Source organism: Helianthus annuus, chromosome 2, assembly GCF_002127325.2.
Source record: "Helianthus annuus cultivar XRQ/B chromosome 2, HanXRQr2.0-SUNRISE, whole genome shotgun sequence".
Taxonomy (NCBI): Eukaryota; Viridiplantae; Streptophyta; class Magnoliopsida; order Asterales; family Asteraceae; genus Helianthus; species Helianthus annuus.
Genome location: NC_035434.2, coordinates 49,784,009 through 49,801,930, shown reverse-complemented (window position 1 = coordinate 49,801,930; position 17,922 = coordinate 49,784,009). Strand labels below are relative to the sequence as shown.

At 40.4% G+C, this 17,922-nt stretch overlaps 1 protein-coding gene across 1 annotated transcript; it reads left to right on the top strand.

The window, feature by feature from the left end:
• Nucleotides 1-11,458: 11,458 nt before the first annotated feature.
• On the top strand, nucleotides 11,459-12,277 carry LOC110866847. The gene has a single exon (XM_022115998.1). The coding sequence runs from the start codon at nucleotides 11,459-11,461 to the stop codon at nucleotides 12,275-12,277; it is 819 nt and encodes a 272-aa protein (XP_021971690.1).
• Nucleotides 12,278-17,922: the final 5,645 nt, after the last annotated feature.

Sequence of the window (17,922 nt, the reverse complement as noted above, 5' to 3'; positions counted from 1 at the left end):
GTTGGAAGCAATCATTGGTGTGATGTCCCTTTTCTTCATGGAACTCACAGAATTGCGTGGTGTTCTCATTTTTTCGACTCTTGGGGAGAGGCCTGGGAGGTCTAAAGTTTTGCTTGACTTCTTCCGTTGCCAGGATTTCTTGAGGGGTTTTGGTAAGAGGAGTGAAACTCATGCCTTTATCTCTGCCTGAAGGGTTTCGTCCTTCAACCCTTCGAGGGTCTGAACCCTTTGGGCGTCTGTCGTAAGAGTTAAAGTTTCCTCTCTTTCTGGCTGGGCTACTGCTTCGCCAGCCAGACCCCCTTTTCCTTTGTTCTTTGATATCCACAGCTTCCTCTCCCCGAATGTGAGCTTCGGCCCTTTCAAGGGCTTCCTCCAAGGTTTTGGGTAGAGATTTGTTGAAATCTCGTGTGAGATATTTGGAGGTTATGGCGTTCATAAAACCGGCCACTCTCATTTTCTCGTCAGCCCCTACATAGGTTAGCCCTTCTTTCTTGTACCGTTCAATGAATGCCCGAAGGCTTTCATCGTCGCGTTGTTTTATCTGGAAGATTACTGTTGCGTCCTTAACGTATCGCCTTTGTTGGGAGAAGTTTTCCAGAAAACCTCTGCTGAGATCGTCAAAGCTTCGAATGCTTTGAGCAGGTAGGTCGTTGAACCAGATTCTAGCGGATCCAACAAGAGTCTGCATGAACATTAGGCAACATTCAGCATTTGACCATTTTTCTATTCGAGCGGCACCAGTGAAGATCTGGAGATGATCTTCGGGATCTTCGGTCCCATCATACGTTCTGATGTGGGCTGGCATCTTGATCTTTGACTGAAAATCATAATCAGCTATCTGCCTTGAGAAGCAGGAAAGATTACTTGGCTTGTAAGGTTTAGCCAAGTCTTCTTCAGGTCTTGTACCTACATTGTTGCTATTGCCATGGTTCCCCTGGGTGGCTAGCACTTGATTGATGAAGTGTTGCCATGGGAAGTTGGCCATCAACTGTGACATCATGTTAGGTATGAGATTGAAACCCTGAAGGCTTCCTGGACCAACTGAGCAGTTTACCCCGAGAGGGGTGCTAGTAACAGCACTTCGTGCTAAAGGGAGCACGGACAGAGCTTGCTCCCACGTGGTAGTTAGAGAAGCGGGACAGCTGGTCACCGGGGACTGTAGGAGTTGATCAAGTGTTAACTCGTGTCCCAGAGGAGTGCCACTAGCAATTGGTTGGGAAGAGAGAATAGGATGAACAGTTGGATTTGTCATAGTGGATAGATAAGGATGAGGGTTTGAAGGGTTGCTGGGACCAGCCTCACCTCTTGTAACAAAGGGTGGTAGGGGTGGCCCAGGAGACAACGTTGGCTCAGGTTCATCGTAATCTAGACGAATCCTTACCCCCTTTTCCCTTTCTCTACTCACATGCTGGTTAAGAAGTGACCATAACTCGAGAAAGTTATTAGCGACCCCCTCGGGGGTAAGTTCAACACGTGCCGGGGTGTCCGACACACCAACGTTGGGAGACGGAGCCCCAGATCTGGATGGGGTTGGTGTGTTGAAGGTAAGGAACTCGGGTGTACTCCCCGGAGTTGAAAACGGTGTTGTTATAGTTGTGTGAGCTTGGCCACTACCCGGGGTGGAGGTGTTAGGGATCTGGTTCACCTCTCCCGGGGATCCACTTTCTGACATGGTGGTTTTGAGTGAAGGGAGCTACACTACTAGGTCTTTTTTGAGAAGAAACAGCGGCGTAGCCCCACGGTGGGCGCCAACTTGTTGATGCAACAAACACGGGACCAAGGATGGTAGCTAAGTTGGTTAGGCAAAAGGGTTGAAGGGTTCAGTTTTGCCTAACGCAGGTCGCGGGGTCCCTCCACGTTTGCAAAACGTGGAAGGAGGTTCACTAGTATGTAATTGTTATTTGCTTTGAAGTTCCTTCTCCGAGGCAAGCTCGAATCCAGAAAAGAAAGCAAATAGAATGAGTGTGTGGTGAATGTGATGAAGAGTAACTTGGAAGTGATCAAGTACTCTTTGAATGACCAGAGATTAAGGAATCTCTGTGTTTCGGAATGTCCCAGGAGTGAAAATGAGTTGTCTTCTTATAGGGGAAGACATCTCCTGAAATGGCATATACAAGACTAGCGAAACCTGTTTGCAATGGAGGGTTTCCCCTTTTGGGGTTGAAGGCTTTGGACCCCTGGTTAATAGAGTGTACTTGTGCAGACCTGCTCTGAGTTTGTGGGCGTGAGTTGGTGAGGTGAGTTCTCAGATGTGACTGATTACTGTTCCTCGCTTTTCTCACTTTGCAGCTTTTCATCCGATGAACCTTTCAACCTTTTAAGCTCTTGCATATTAGTCATTTTATTTAACCTTGGGCTACCCCCGTCGTCAATCATGAAATTTGAAAACTACTATTTTGAAAAGATTTACCAACATTTTTAGTTTGAGAAACAATTGTTTAACGAGATTCATCAAGATTAGATGTGAAGAAGTAACATCTATCTTATGTTGTAAATGAATATGTGTGTCACTCTTCATAAGACATAAGGGCTTTTGAGGAATGATGTAACATGGCAACATATTTTTGTGAAGTGTGTTTGTCTTGGGATACCATAGGAAGGTGTTTTTTTACTTTGATAGACAAAGGTAGTGGGCCTGAAATGATGACTGATAGGAGAGAACATACATGAACTTACCCCTGTATCCTTGCCTTTGACATGTGGAAGGTTGAGACAAGTGTTTTGAAAACAGCTGGCACTAAAACCAGTCTTTATGAAACTACAGGTAAATGACCAGAAGTTTATTCTATTTTGATAACTCAACTAGTAAATGAAACAAGGTTGAAACAATTTTTGAATTTAAAGATTTTTAAGAAAAATAAGAGGGGATATTGTTAATGAGTTTTTTTAGTTTTTATTCTAATTCTAACATCCCAAGCTTAGAGATTAGGCTTTGCGATGTTAGTGTGTCTTATGGTTTTGTAAATACATTTGCAACTTGTAGAGGACACATGATGGATTGAAATCAGAACTTTTTCAAATCAATCTCTTACAAAATGACGTCTGATATCAATATGCTTGGTTCTTGAGTGTTGGCCAGGATTCTTGATGATATTATGAGCAGCTTCACTGTCCATTTTGATGGGAGTTTTCAAAGCAGTTATTCCATAATCCAGCAGTTGATTTTGCACCCATAAGATTTGAGCAGCACAACTAGTTGTTGTAATATACTCAGCCTCAAATGTTGAATTTGATATAGCAGTTTGTTTCATGCTTTGCTAGGAAATAAGTGCATCTCCTAAATACCTGCATCCCCGGTTGACTTTTTTTTGGTGAGAAAACCTGCAAAATCACTATCTGAAAAACCAACAAGCTCAAGATTTTCATTAGCTGGATACCATATTCCCAGGGTTGGAGACCCTTTCAAATATCTAAATATCCTTTTACACAACAATTAATTGGGACTCTCATGGTGATGCTTGATATCTAGCATATACACAAATGGCAAACATGATATTTGGATTTGATGCAATAAGATACAATAATGACCCTACGATGCGTCTATAAAAGGTCTCAATAACAGGATTGCCAGTTGGATCAGAATCTAATGACTTAGATATGCAAATGGGAGTGGTACAAGTTTGGCAGTTCTCTAGATCAAATTTCTTTAAGAGGTTTTTAAGATATTTAGTTTGATGGATAAAAGTTCCTTTTTCAAGTAGCTTAATTTGTAGTCCTAGAAAACATTGTAATTCTCCTATTGCACTCATTTCAAATTTTGAAGTCATAAAAGTTTTGAAATGGTTCACACAAATGTGGATTGGTTAATGCATAAATTATGTCATCAACATAAATTTGAGCCACAGTCATGTCCTTTCCCTACCATTTCAAAAATAATGTTTTGTCAACTGTACCTCTGTTGAAATTGTTTTTAATTAAGAACGGTGCAAGAGTTTCATACCAGGCTCTTAAGGTTTGTTTCAAACCATACAAGGCTTTGTCTAGCTTGTAGACATTGTTAGGATAATGAGCATCTTCAAAACTTGGAGGCTGGTGGATATAGACTTCTTCAGATATCTTCCCATAGAGAAAGACACATTTGATATCCATTTGATACACTTTCATCTTATGGGTCACAACAAAAGCAAGAAACAATCTAATTGCCTCCAATCTCGCAATTGGAGCAAATATTTCATCATAGTCAATTCCTTCTTCTTGTCTATACCCTTGAACTATAAGTCTTTCCTTATTCTTCACTACTATGCCTTTTTCATCTATTTTGTTCTTAAATACCCATTGAACTACAAGTTTTGTCAGAGTGTTAATTATTTTTAAATTAACATGTCCCAACCCTCTGTGCCATAATTATTTTTTTTGACGCAACAAAGAATAGGTATACATCTTTTTTGAGTAATCTTTTAACATATCCAATACATAAACATTGACAATTCTATGAGCAACAAGTTGTGCCGTGCTTTTAGCTATAATGTTATCTATCTTTTTAACTACATCACGTCCAACAATTTTACAGGTTTTCCTAGTAAAAAAGGAGTCATAATCTTTGTCACTCATTTGTGAGACACTGGGTAGATTGATTTTTAAATTGTTAGTAAGATTAAGATGTTCAAATTTAAGCTTACCAGCCTAGACAATTCCTGATCCCAATACTTTTCCTTTAAATTATTTCCAAAGGATATATATCACCACCTCCATTAGTATGGAAGTTTGTTAGTAGAGCTTTGCATCCAATCATATGTCTGGATCCTCCACTATCTACATACCATAGGTTATCTAGGCATGTAGAGACTCTCAATTTGGTGACCATTAATGCGCATTCGCAATTATTCCCATCTTCAGATGTATTCCAAGGATCATTGTCTTTAACCCTTTTCACACACTGTTGTTTGTGTTGAGTTAGATGCACTCTCTACATTTTGTATGTCAAGAGTTTCTTGGTTGTTTTTAACAATCTTATCAATTTTAATGAATTTCTCTTTTAACTCATCCCATAGCTCCTTTGCACTATTACAATGAAATAGCTCTGCATAGATCTCGTTTGGTAGAGCCTTTACAACAATATTAAGTGCTTTGGCATCTATCTCAAAGTTCTCGAAATCTAGCATAGAGTATTTTTCGGTTTCTTTGGCTCCTGTACATTAGGATTCAACACTCGGTGTCATTCGAATACAAAGTCCCAATATTACAGACTGCCAACATCCTATGTTTTATTGAGCAAGATAATGCATCACCCGACGTTGCTAGATATTGTAATCAGATCTGAACGCATCGGTGGTTGCTAATATAACGGGAGATAGGGGAATCATGGTTACTGAGTGACATTTTCTTTTGACCTTTTGTTGAAGAACAGAGTATGTGTAAGACACATTTTGAGTTCTACACTTTTCTACTCTAAGCCACAAACAGATTGTATCTCTGTGAGCTGATCTTTAAATGTCAAACTAATTGTGGAATCAAATTTAACGCGACCAAGCTCTAATACCAATTATTAGGATATGAGTTTGATACTTGTGAATTAGTTCAAGTTAAAACAAGCAATTATTATTGCAACACAAAAATAAATTCACAAGTAGGAAGATATCATCAACAACTATTTTTAAATAGAATCAAATGGTTACCAATGTTTTAAAGAATGGTTCTACAATCTCCCCCTCGGCCTGATCACTAACAAAAGAGAATGTGTGTGAAGTAATAAATATATCTCTAACACGTGAGATCTATTTATACAAGGTATAAATGTCTATTTGTGTTTAGCTGACATCACCCTGGTAGTGACATCTAAAATTCCTAACTGAAAAGATTCCACTAATGTTGCAATCATTTGTGGAAATCACACATTTGGTCTAACTATGCTAAACACTATTATACAAGCTAATATTGTTAGATTCAGGAAACATCTGTTTGTTTATCCACTGTTAATTGGTTCTAAACATCTGTTTGGCCAGACAGATGTTTGGTCTTCATGATCAGACCTTTGCTTCAACAGACTATTGGACTTGAATAGAACTTGCTTCTTCATGAACAACGATTCCAAGGCTTCAAACAGATGTTAGTAAGTCTTCAACAGATGCTCTGATCTAGGTGTTTAAGATTCACTATTTTTGATCAACTGTTTATTTCTTGAACTCTTGGTCAGGTTATGGATTTTGAATATCATCTGTTCTTTTGTAGGTCCAACAAGCAATCCAACATAGATTTCGTTGGGTAAGGCCATGGCTAGTATGCCGAATACCTTAGCATCGAGCTTCAACTTTTGAAAATCCTGCTCAGAGTAATCAGTGGTTTTCTTAGTAATATTAACATTTAGATGTTTGGTACTCGGAACAGAGGGAACATGGGAGCCATATACCATTAATCTCATGCAACTAGTGTTCTACTATATCTGGAATTCATGACGAACAAGCATCAAAGGCTTGTTTGCCAATCCAATATTGTGAGGATCATGAGTGATTGGCATCTCTCTAAGTTGAACTGAATTTTAATTCAGAAAATAAAGTAGCATAAACAAATTGTTGGACTGATTGGTCTAATTCTTCTCAGTGTCCTTGATCATTCAATCAGTTATCAATTTGAGCTAGATTATCCTTTAAATCAACGATGCAATTAATTGAGTAAACCTGGCTCTGATACCGATTGTTGGATCTAAGTGTGTGGTGTGTGTCTTTTTCTTTGTAGAACAGTTTATCAAATTAGAAATTCAATCAAACAGTAATATGTAAACACATCAATCAATCACAGATGAGCAAGGAATGATTGCAAATGATTCATTATAGAAATCAATTGATGTAATACAATCATACAAGTACACAATAATCCCTCTCACCAGCTAAACACACTCTCACCAAGTTTTTATGCTCTAGGATCTTAGTGTTAACTAATTACAAAGACAATGAAACTATATATAGAAGGTTTGAACTACTGGTGACGTCATCATGCAAGCGACCTTCAACAGCTAAATTAAATGATGTAACTGGCAATACTTGTGAAACTGCTGGATTGTTACATTGTTACATTGAGTTGCTGCTTCTTTTGTGAATAAGAAAGAACAGCTGGATTTCTCAGAACTACTTGTTAGTACCAGCACTTCTAGAAATCCAAAACTTTTGAATTTGACTTGTTGACTGGTCTTTGAGTCTTCAGCCTTTGATTGTGGTTGAATTGAACGTTGACTTGTGGACTAAAACTTTTACCATCAGCATTTGTTATTCTAATCTGAATTCCCTAGTTTGATGTGGTAATAGTTGAGGCAGTCGTTTTGAAGCTTTCAAGGGGAGAGAAACTGCTAGACTTGTAGGTTGTATTTTAACTTATTTAGACAAGGATGATGGTGATGTATTGCAAAATACATCCATTCATCGTGTAAAGTTTGTGCATATTTCGTATTAGTTTAGTTTATTTTTGTTTAGAATTTCGTTACTTTGATCAAATCTCGTTTTACAGGTCGTTGGTGCTGAAAATGTTGCAAAACGAAGAAGAATAGCTGAGTTTGGGAGTTAGAATAATTTCTGGAAATTTGCAATACTTAAGTTGATAAAAAAACAAGAGAGTCTGTGAAAAGTAGGGTCTCGCGTCGTGCCACAAGGATCTCCTTATGCTGTCGCGCCCAGCTACCATTTTAAAATTAATATTTTGTCACCTTATATCGTCACGCTATGCAACACTGAAGCCATTTACCCGTCGCGCGACGCGACGGGATGATTAAACGGCAAATCTTCGTTAAGGGTCCAGGGTTTACTATAAAAAGCAATTAATCATCCATAAATCCCTAGTTACGAATTGTGCAAGTTGTGGATGAATTTCAGAGTTCTTTAGGAGTGTTTTCGAGCACGGGAAGCTACCTGTTGAAGTACGAAGTGCGGGAATCATTCGGGTTGCATATCCGCCATTCGGGTATCTTTACTTTCGTCTTTCTTTCACCGTCATGTTTTGCGTTTTCGTTAATACTTTGATTTTGATGTTTTCATGACTATTCTTGGCTAAATCTTTTAAACTACCTAGACATGGATGATTGATTGCTTATGTTTTGATTAAATATTGGATTTATGGAAGCTATGGATTATTTATGAATTGTAAACGATTTGTTCTATCGGTTAGATGTATATGCGTGCTTGAATATTGTTTGAATATTAATTATTGCTTCGTATGATTCTTGGTGACGATCTTTATCACATAATAGAGTCGTGCTAGGGATTTAGATTTTGGTGAGTGTCTATATCACGTAATAAATAGGGGTGAGCAAAAGGAAAAACCCGACCCGACCTGACCATTACCCGACCCGACCCGAGAACCGATCCAACATAAAATACAGAACCGATTCACTACCCTAAATATAGGGTCGGTTCCAGTCCATAGGTCCAAGTCGGGTTTCACCATGAAAAAGAACCGAGAACCGACCCGACCCTATTTTATATGAAAAATTGGAACCGATCTAAATACCTAGGCACTTGGGTTCGGGTCGGGTTGGGTATATTTTCGGTTCGGTTCTCGGTTATTTTCGGTTCGGACCTAAACTTGCTCACCCCTAGTAATAAATCTTAACTCTTTAGGGTGAAATTGTGCAACTAACCTTAGAAGTAATATTCGGTAATCTTATAAATTCAAATGTTCTACTAATCATCAATAGCTGCAAGGTGCGAGATTAATGTTAGGTCTAAGCGATTAACCCGTAAGGTGGGTCCTTCTTAGGAAGTAAACCTATTAGCTGTTCTCTAGCAAGTCTAACTGAGAAAACAAGTCTCTCCTAGGTTTAGATCTTGACAGGGAGTGAGCCTTGTAGGATACTTTTATAAATCCATTAGATGTCTTGCAAAGGAGTCTAATAACCGGTAATTTAACAACCTTTAGGGGATCATAGCGTGCTCTTGAGAAGGGTTAGGGGTCCTTTAGATTTTCCGAGAGGTGAGAATTTTAATATCCCGGTTCCATAGTAGACAACTTCCAAATATAATCTTAAATAAAAGCAATCAGGATTCCAGTCTAGGTAGTGTTTTCGTCGTCATCTGAGAGAAGTCCACAGCAATTCGTTAGTTAGCTTATTAATTAATTTAGTTTCCATTGCATTTTTAGGATTTTTGGACCCCCCCCCCCCCTAAAACATAAAAAATAGTTAAGTTTCGTGTCAGCGCCAGTATAGATAAAGTAATTAGTGTAATTAATTAGAGTCTCGAGGGTTCGATATCCGGACTTACATAGCTATACTAGAGTCGATCGGTACACTTACCGGTTAGTAGTTTAGTGTGTCTTAGTGAGTCTAGAGTATTACTTAGAGTCTAGAATTAGGTTAATTTGAGTTGTTTTTATTAAACTACTTTTAGCACATCAAGTTTTTGGCGCCGTTGTCGGGGACTCTTGGCAATTGCGTTGATTACTTTGTTTGGACTTCATCTAATATCATTACGTGCTATTTGTGTGTTTTTGAGTCATTGGAGTCCAAATAGCCCCAGTGTCTCTTGTTTTTATTATAGAGTCTTTTGTTAGAGTCGTCTTACTTCTTTATTGTCGGTTTTGTAGTGAATGCCCCATACACGTTCTCAGGGACACCGAAGCCGCCGATTGACTTGTCTACCTTCTCGTCTTCTAGTTTAAAGGTTAGTAAATCTTCCACTTCATCTTCCGCCCCTTCTGACTCTACATCCCAATCTAAACCACCAGCCTTTGACTTCGCCCCAAAGTCGTCACCCAACAATTCCCCACCAACTTCTCGTTCCCGTACACCTAGTCCTACAACCGTAGCTCAAATGGCCAATAGAACCGTTTACGAACAAGCCTCCGTCGGCTTCACCGGTGCTAATTTACCTATCACCCTCCCCAACATTACTAATCATAGGCCCTGGCAGATCCCAACCTACATCATGACGGCCATCACTAACTCGTGCCAACTCCATAGCCGTGATGATGAGGATGCTCCCGCCCACATTAACCGAATCACTCGGCTTTGTAGAACTTTCTCTATTGAAGGTGTTAATCTAGATGCCTGGTACCTTCAAGTTTTCCCATTTACTCTCACTGGCCGCGCAGCCGTCTGGTTCGATTCGCAGCCAGCGGGAACTTTCACCACCTGGGAAAGTTTACGAGATGCTTTCTTAGCTAAATATTTCCCACCTGCCAAAGCATCTCGTCTACGCGATCAGATCCATTCGTTCCGGATGGCGCCTGGTGAGCCGTATCACATGGCCTGGGAGAGATTTCAAACTTTGCTTTCTCGTTGTTCTCAGCATGGTTTGTCTGATTGGGCACTTGTTGAAAAGTTCTACAATGGTCTCACTCCCGAGATCAAAGCCCCATTCGATACTTCTGGTGGAGGGCAACTTATGGGTAAAAAGACAGTTAATGAGTGCAATAATTTATTTGAGAGTTTCGCCCATTTGGACATGGACTATAGCACTACCAGCAGGACTTCCATTCCTATTACGACCTCCTCGGCCACTCGATGGGTAAACCAAGTTGGCTTGGATTCATCGGTAGCTGCTACTCTAGAGGGTCTTAAATAAAAGTTGAATGAAATTAAGAAAAAAGTTGATATGTGTGAGGTTTATAGGGGAGGCCACGACAAGATAGATTGTCCACACTTACACTCGAGCAGGTAGAGTTTATAGACGGTCAGTCTAGGGGTCCATTTAATGATAGTAATTCTAATTATAACTCCAACTGCGTGGTAGTGGCAATAATAGTGGTTTCCGCTCTTCCGGTAATCCTCCTGTTTTTCCATCCGGTCAGTATCAAAATAGGGGGCCCGGTCTATACACTAGTAGTGGTCCAGGTCAGGGAGATCAGTTTAGTGGTTCAGGTTCACGGGGTCAATTTGCTAGTGGGGGGTCAAATCAAGAGTGCCAGGCTTGTGGTAAGGGGTCAGATGGTAGTCTAAGTAGGATTGAAGAGATGTTGGCTCAGTTAATGGTGAGAGATCAAGCTACACAGAAAACTTTCAATGAATTTGGTAATTTTGCTAAAAATCAAGAGCAAATTAATAAAAATCAAGAGCTTCAGCTTAAAAATCAACAATCCGCACTTTTAGACCTTCAGAGGACAGTAGGTGGTTTAGCTAAACAGTTACAAGAGAACCCAGCTGGTCAGTTTTCTGGAAATACCTACCTGAACCCCGCTAACCATTCAGCGAAGGCTATTACTACCCGTAGTGGCAAGAGTCTATGGGAGGTAGTTAGGGAGAGTGTTGAGATAGAGGATGAGGAAGAGGCAGATGAAGAGACAGAGATGGAAGCTCCCGGTAAGGTGCAACATAGGCTAGACCCAGCAAGTACCGCACACACTGAGGAGCTCCAAGTAGAAAAGAGTGTCGAAAAACGTCCCATAGAGGTTAGACCTTCACCATTAGTTGATCATTCTTGCGTTCCCTATCCTGCTCGCCTTAAGCATAAAAAAATATGCTAAGGAATATGGGAAATTCTTAGAAATGTTCAAGCAACTAAAAATCAAACTTCCTTTCATCGAAGCCTTACAGTCCATGCCGAAATATACCAAATTCCTTAAGGACCTTCTCAACTGTAAGGATAGGTTAGGTGAGCTTTCAAACATCCCGTTGACTGGAGGTTGTTCCACGGTGGTCTTGAATAAGCGACCGGATAAATTAACCGACCCGGGTACATTCACCATTCCTTACTTCTTCGGAGGTGCTGTTACCCCCGCTCACACCTTAGCCAACTTAGGTGCTAGCATCAATTTGATGTCGTTTTCTCTTTATGAGAAGCCAGGGTTAGGAGAGCTTACACCCATGCGTATGTCATTGTCCTTTGCCGACCGATCGGTTAAGTATCCTCGTGGAGTCATAGGGAAGTTGCTTGTGAAGGTAGATAAATTTGTGTTTCCCATAGACTTTGTGGTCTTAGATATGGAGGCCGATGAGAGAGTCCCGATCATTCTTGGCCTTCCTTTCCTTCGAACCGCAAAGGCCATCATCGACGTCTTTAACAGTAAGATTTCACTTAGAGCGGGCGACGAGATAGTTACCTTTGAGATAGATAGAGCCATGCAACATCCTAGTGGTAGCGATGATTCTAGCGGTCCATGTCACTCCGTTTACTTCCTAGATTCGTTCATCTCGTGCGTTGATATGTGTCTAGATTTCATTAGTGGGGCCGATCTAGTTAGTGAGGGAGAAGTTGAAGAGGAGTTTGTTGATGAGGGTGAGGAGGTAGATTCGTCTTGGATTCCCGAAACCCTAGAGCTATGTAAGGTTAGGGAGGAGAGTGAGAGCAAACCCGTAGATACTCCACCCCTAGAGCTTAAGGTTCTCCCAACCCACTTAGAGTATGTTTTCTTATGAGAAAATTCTAGTATGCCCGTCATTATCTCCTCTAGATTTACGGAGGAGGAGAAGAGGAAGTTAGTTGAGGTGCTTAAGGAGCACAAAGAGGCGATTGCTTGGAAATTGTCTAATATCAAGGGGATTAGCCCCACCTTTTGTACCCACCGTAATCTTATGAAGGATGAATTTAAACCGGTGGTGCAACCTCAAAGGCGTTTAAACCCTAACATGAAAGAGCTTGTTAGGAAAGAAGTGTTGAAGCTTATGGAAGCCGGTTTGATTTACCCCATATCCGACTCTTCATGGGTGAGCCCTACTCAAAGTTGTCCCCAAGAAGGGGGGGATGACTGTTGTCGTGAACGAGAAAAACGAGCTCATCCCTTCTCGTATGGTTACTGGTTGGCGTGTGTGCATTGACTACCGCAAGCTCAATGACGCCACCCGAAAAGACCACTTCCCACTTCCTTTTATCGACCAAATGCTTGAGCGTCTTGCAGGGCAACAATTCTATTGTTTTGTTGATGGTTTTTCCGGCTATTTCCAAATCCCTATCATGCCGGAAGACCAAGAAAAGATGACGTTTACATGTCCATACGGCACATATGCGTACCGACGCATGCCTTTTGGGCTATCTAACGCTCCGGCTACATTCCAACGGTGCATGATAGCGATCTTTCAAGACATGGTTGAGAGTTCTGTGGAGGTCTTTATGGATGACTTATGGGTTTATGATGATTCGTTTGATCACTGCTTAGGTAATTTAGCGAGAATGATGAAGAGGTGTGTTGAGACGAAGTTGATGCTTAATTGGGAAAAGTGTCACTTCATGGTTACGGAGGGGGTAGTCTTAGGGCATAAGATTTCTAGAGCTGGGATTGAGGTAGATAGAGCCAAGATAGATACTATTCGTAGGCTTCCTCCACCAACTAGTGTCAAGTCCATCCGTAGTTTCTTAGGTCATGCGGGCTTTTATAGGCGCTTTATTAAGGATTTTTCCAAAATCACTCGCCCCATGACTAGACTCCTTGAGAAAGACGTCCCATTTGTCTTTGATGAGGAGTGTCTTAAAGCGTTCGATTTCCTTAAAGAGAAACTCGTGAGTGCACCCATTCTTGTATCCCCCGATTGGAGCTTACCGTTTGAAATCATGTGCGATGCGAGCGGTATTGGGTCAAAGACGGGAGAATCACTTTCACCCGATCTACTACGCGAGTAAAACCCTCAATGATGCCCATGAAAATTACACTACTACCGAAAAGGAACTCTTATCCGTGGTCTTTGCTTTTGATAAGTTCCGATCATACCTTTTGCTTTCCAAGACCATAGTTTTCACCGATCATGCGGCTTTACACTATCTTTTCCAAAAGAAAGATGCTAAGCCTCGTCTTATCCATTGGATTCTACTCCTTTCCGAGTTTGACATAGAGATTAGGCATAAGAAAGGAGTGGCAAATGTAGCGGCGGATTACCTTTCGCGTTTAGAGGATCCGAATAGGGAAGAGATTCGTGAGGAGGCGATAGGAGATAGATTCCCACATGAGTCTATAGATTTTGTTACGACGGAGAATGAGGGGTTGCCGTGGTTTAGTGATCTAGCGAACTATCTTGCAAACGGGGACGTGATGCAAGATATGAATGCCCAACAAAAGAGGAAGTTGATTAGGGATGCTAGAAAGTACATATGGGATGATCCTTACCTTTTTAGGATAGGAGGTGACAGTATTCATAGGAAGTGTGATGTGCATGTGGTGTGATATAATTTTATGTATATTTTTAGCCCTTTTTAAACCACTTTAGTCAAGTTTTAAATTCATAAAACACGATATTTACTAACACCAAACACACATATGGGCAAGTGCACCCATCGTGAGCGTAGTATAGTGTTGGTAAGATACCGAGGTCGTCCAAGGACACAAGAGCTTTTAATACCGGTTTATCCTCAATGTCTAATCAAATAAAAAATTTAGAAAAAGGTTTTAAACTAGAAAATAAAAACTAAAATGCTTAAAATAAAAATAACATAAAAACAGATAGACAAGATGAATCACTTGGATCCTACTCCCCTTTAGTGTAACCTTTGATTATTTCCGCACTTTTGCACTTTTTAAGAGATTATCTTAGTTATTGTAGTAGGCCCCTATTTTGAAGGTGACGTTACCCTCACCCCAGTAGTTTGAGTCATCAAGGATACAATACTAAAGGGTTGGATTATTGAAAGATAATTAATTAAGTTATTAATGCATATTGTGGTAGGCCCCTGTTTAGACGGTGACGTTACCCTCGGCTAAGTAGTCTGAGTTAGCAGGGATACAGTCCTAAGTAGCCAGGTTAAAGTTTTAATAGTAGTTTACATATGAGGGGATCAAAGAGTTTGGACCCCCGCCATCCAATACCTTTGGGTATTGAAGGAGGTCCTACTAAATTTGACCCAGGTCCTTGCAGGATTTATACACTGAACAATGGCAAGACTCTTACCAAACCATTCCCTTAACCCCCGACCAGGTAGCCAACATACCTCCATATAGACCAGGGAGATATGAATGGTGAAAATCTTTTATTTTATATAGATAGTAAAATAATGCCAAGACACCACAAACAAATAATAAGGAAGAATCACCTTCAACATATAAAACTAGTTATTAAAGTCATTAACACATAACCAAATAAAAAGTGCGAAAAAATTAAAAATAAAAAGTATTACACTAAATTCTTGTCTTCACCAAGTGATGTAAGAGACTTAGTCAAACATGGCCTTTGATTGTCAAGAACTCTTACGATCAATCTTGGATCCCGAGACTACTCACACACTCTATAATGGATGATGGATGATGGTGGTGGATGATGGTGGTGGATGATGGTGTTGTGGTGGTGGTGGAGTGTGGGTGAAGTGTGAGAGAGGTGGTGTGCCAAGGGATTATTTGCAAGTGAGCCAAGCACCCCTATTTATAGCCTGAACAGAAGCTCGGGCACGGCCCCGTGTCCATTGGGCACGGCCACGTGTCTATCCCTCTTCTCTTTCTTCATTAATTGCAGTTTGTCTACATTAGTTGACCACGCCCCTGGGTCCGCTGAGCACGACCCCGTGTGCAGAAGCGTATCTGTACTATCAAGATTTTCTCAGATTCTGCGAATCATAGAGTTCACCACGGCCCCGTGTCCGCTGGGCACGCCCCAGTGGTGGGTGATAGAAGCTTCTACAACTTTGTCTTTTCTTCTGACACTTGGGCACACCCCCGTGCTCATTGAGCAGGGGGCGTGTTCAGTCTCCTGTTCTCTTGTATTTATGTTAGATTTAGCTGTCTTTTTGCTTCTTTTGTTAATTTGAGCCCATTTAATCCTGAAAATACAAAAGGAAGACAAAATCACACTTTTTCCAAGATTAGTACTAAAAAAAGGGTTAGTTTTATGCCACAATTGATGTAATTTATATGTTGCATTTTGTACACATCAAATACCCCCACACATGAATCTTTGTTTGTCCTCAAGCAAAACTCTTTATAATGTGCCTTTTCACTCTCAAAAGGAATGGGTAGAAGAGAAGGTTTTTTGGGCTTGCCATAGAGTGTCGGGATTCCAAGATTTTTATTAGGCTTTATTTTTATTTTTATTTTATTTACAATCCCATTCGTCATGATTTATTTAAAAACATTTCATAAGATAAATTACTTATTAGGGCATAACATGCCTCTTTAAAATTCCACCTATATACAAGTTCACATACCTCACGAGAGATCACTCAACACTCGGCCGAAAATGTATTTTTGTGAAACACTCGAGAGCGGCATGGAACTTATTCCTACCATATGCTTGCCAAGCAATCAATCCTCCTCCTTTTTAACTATATACCTTTGTAAATATCAAGAGAACTTTTGGGGTGAGGGTTAGGCTTGGGTTAAAGGTAGGTGGTTGGGTTAGTGGTTAGTAGAAAAAGGGCGAAAGGCGTAAAAAAGATCAGTTTTCGTAAGACTATTTATTTTTCATAACCTTTTTTTATGAAGCAATTTCTTCAAACAAATTTGTTTTTGATAAACTTGTTTGTTTATTTCTTTTGGCTTCATCATTATCAATTTTTTTATAAGGAAGTCATAAGAAAAACCGAGCATTGTTACTAAAATAAAGGGTTTAAAATGAAAAAGGTTTTGGTAGGTAAAAGGGTGTTTGTTTTGGGTTAAGAAATAAAAAGGTATAGGCTCAAAGGGGTTAACTAGGGGGATTTTGGGTAGGTGTTAAAAAAATAATGGTGTAGAAATAAAAAGGGTTAGTCCTAATGCCACCATCATTTACTTACTTGGGTTTAAGTTGGTAAGGACCGGGAATGTATCGTCGTGGCAAGTTCTAGAGTTGTAAGAAACCAAGCGGCTATTCACACAAGAAACGAAAAATGAGCATTTAGTTTAAAGATATGTATTTCTATGCTCAATAAAGGCTCAAAACTCACTTTTGTGGGAATGAGTTTTTATGTGATCAAGTATATATAATAAAATTTTTACTAGGTTTGTCATGCCGTTTCATAATTTTCTTATGTTGGTTTTTTTTATCACAACGCCATCGGTTGTAAATTTGTAAAAATATCACCTTTTTTAAAACTTGTAATTCTCAACTTAACTCAAGACAAGTAAAAAAAATTGAAAAATTTGGGGAGTGATTAGCGGTTTCAATAGAGTTTTGTGTAAGGCTTGTGATTAGGACTTGCAAAAATTCAAGGTTTAGCATCCTCCCCACACTTAAATTACACATTGTCCTCAATGTGTCCGAAAAATAAGTTTTTAGGTTGATTGAATGTGTAAAAGTAGGTGACAAAGCAAAAATTTATGTTACTGGGCATCTGGACATGGCCTCGTGCTCGTTGAGCATGACCCCGTGTTCAGAGTGCCAGTAACGAAAACTTACAGAAGGTGGACACGGGGGCATGTCGGCTGGGCACGACCCCGTGTCTGGCAAAAATCTGCTGAATTAAAACAAACCGCAGGTCTAGGGTAGTGGGCAAGGGGGCGTGTCGGCTGAACACAACCCCGTGTGGACAAACTGCAAAGTTGAAAAACAGGTTTCTGGCATCGGTTTTCCTGTCTCGGCTTTAGTAGCACTAATATTTAGTGCTCTAAGCCTCGGTTGTACCTGTTTTATCAATAAACACTACACCAACCCATAGCAAGCATCCTAAATTACCATTGTTCAAACATCCAAACCACAAAGTTAAAGAGAAAAATAAATGTAGAAAGTATAAAGAGTTAAAGGATAGTAAATTGTTCAACACACGGCACGCAGGTCGGAAATTTTTCATGAGATAAAGGGGTTAACCTTAGAGACCTTGAACCAGCTGGTCCTACCTCCACTCCTCCCGCCTAGTCCATATCCTCGTCCTCGTCATTACCTCCTCCTCCGTGCCCCGCCATGTACTCCCGGATGTTCCCGATGTCATCCTGCATATCAGATATGTTTCTCTCTATTGCTCCGACCCGGGCATACGTGTTACTGGCAAGGTTGTAGGTGTTCCTAGTGCACATGAGGTTTTCCTGTAACAAATCATGTAAACTTTGAAAATTAGGAAAACCGCCTCCTTGAGAGGAGGACTAGCCCGGATCACCATGGGGCAGATACTGGTACTGAGGAGGGGGTTGGAACTGTGGGGCATGTAAGACGAGTGCCTCTTGCGGGTTCCATGC

What these genes read in the sequence shown, in the direction of transcription:
- LOC110866847 (XM_022115998.1), top strand. Translation starts at nt 11,459, where the DNA reads ATGCCGAAATATACCAAATTCCTTAAGGACCTTCTCAACTGTAAGGAT.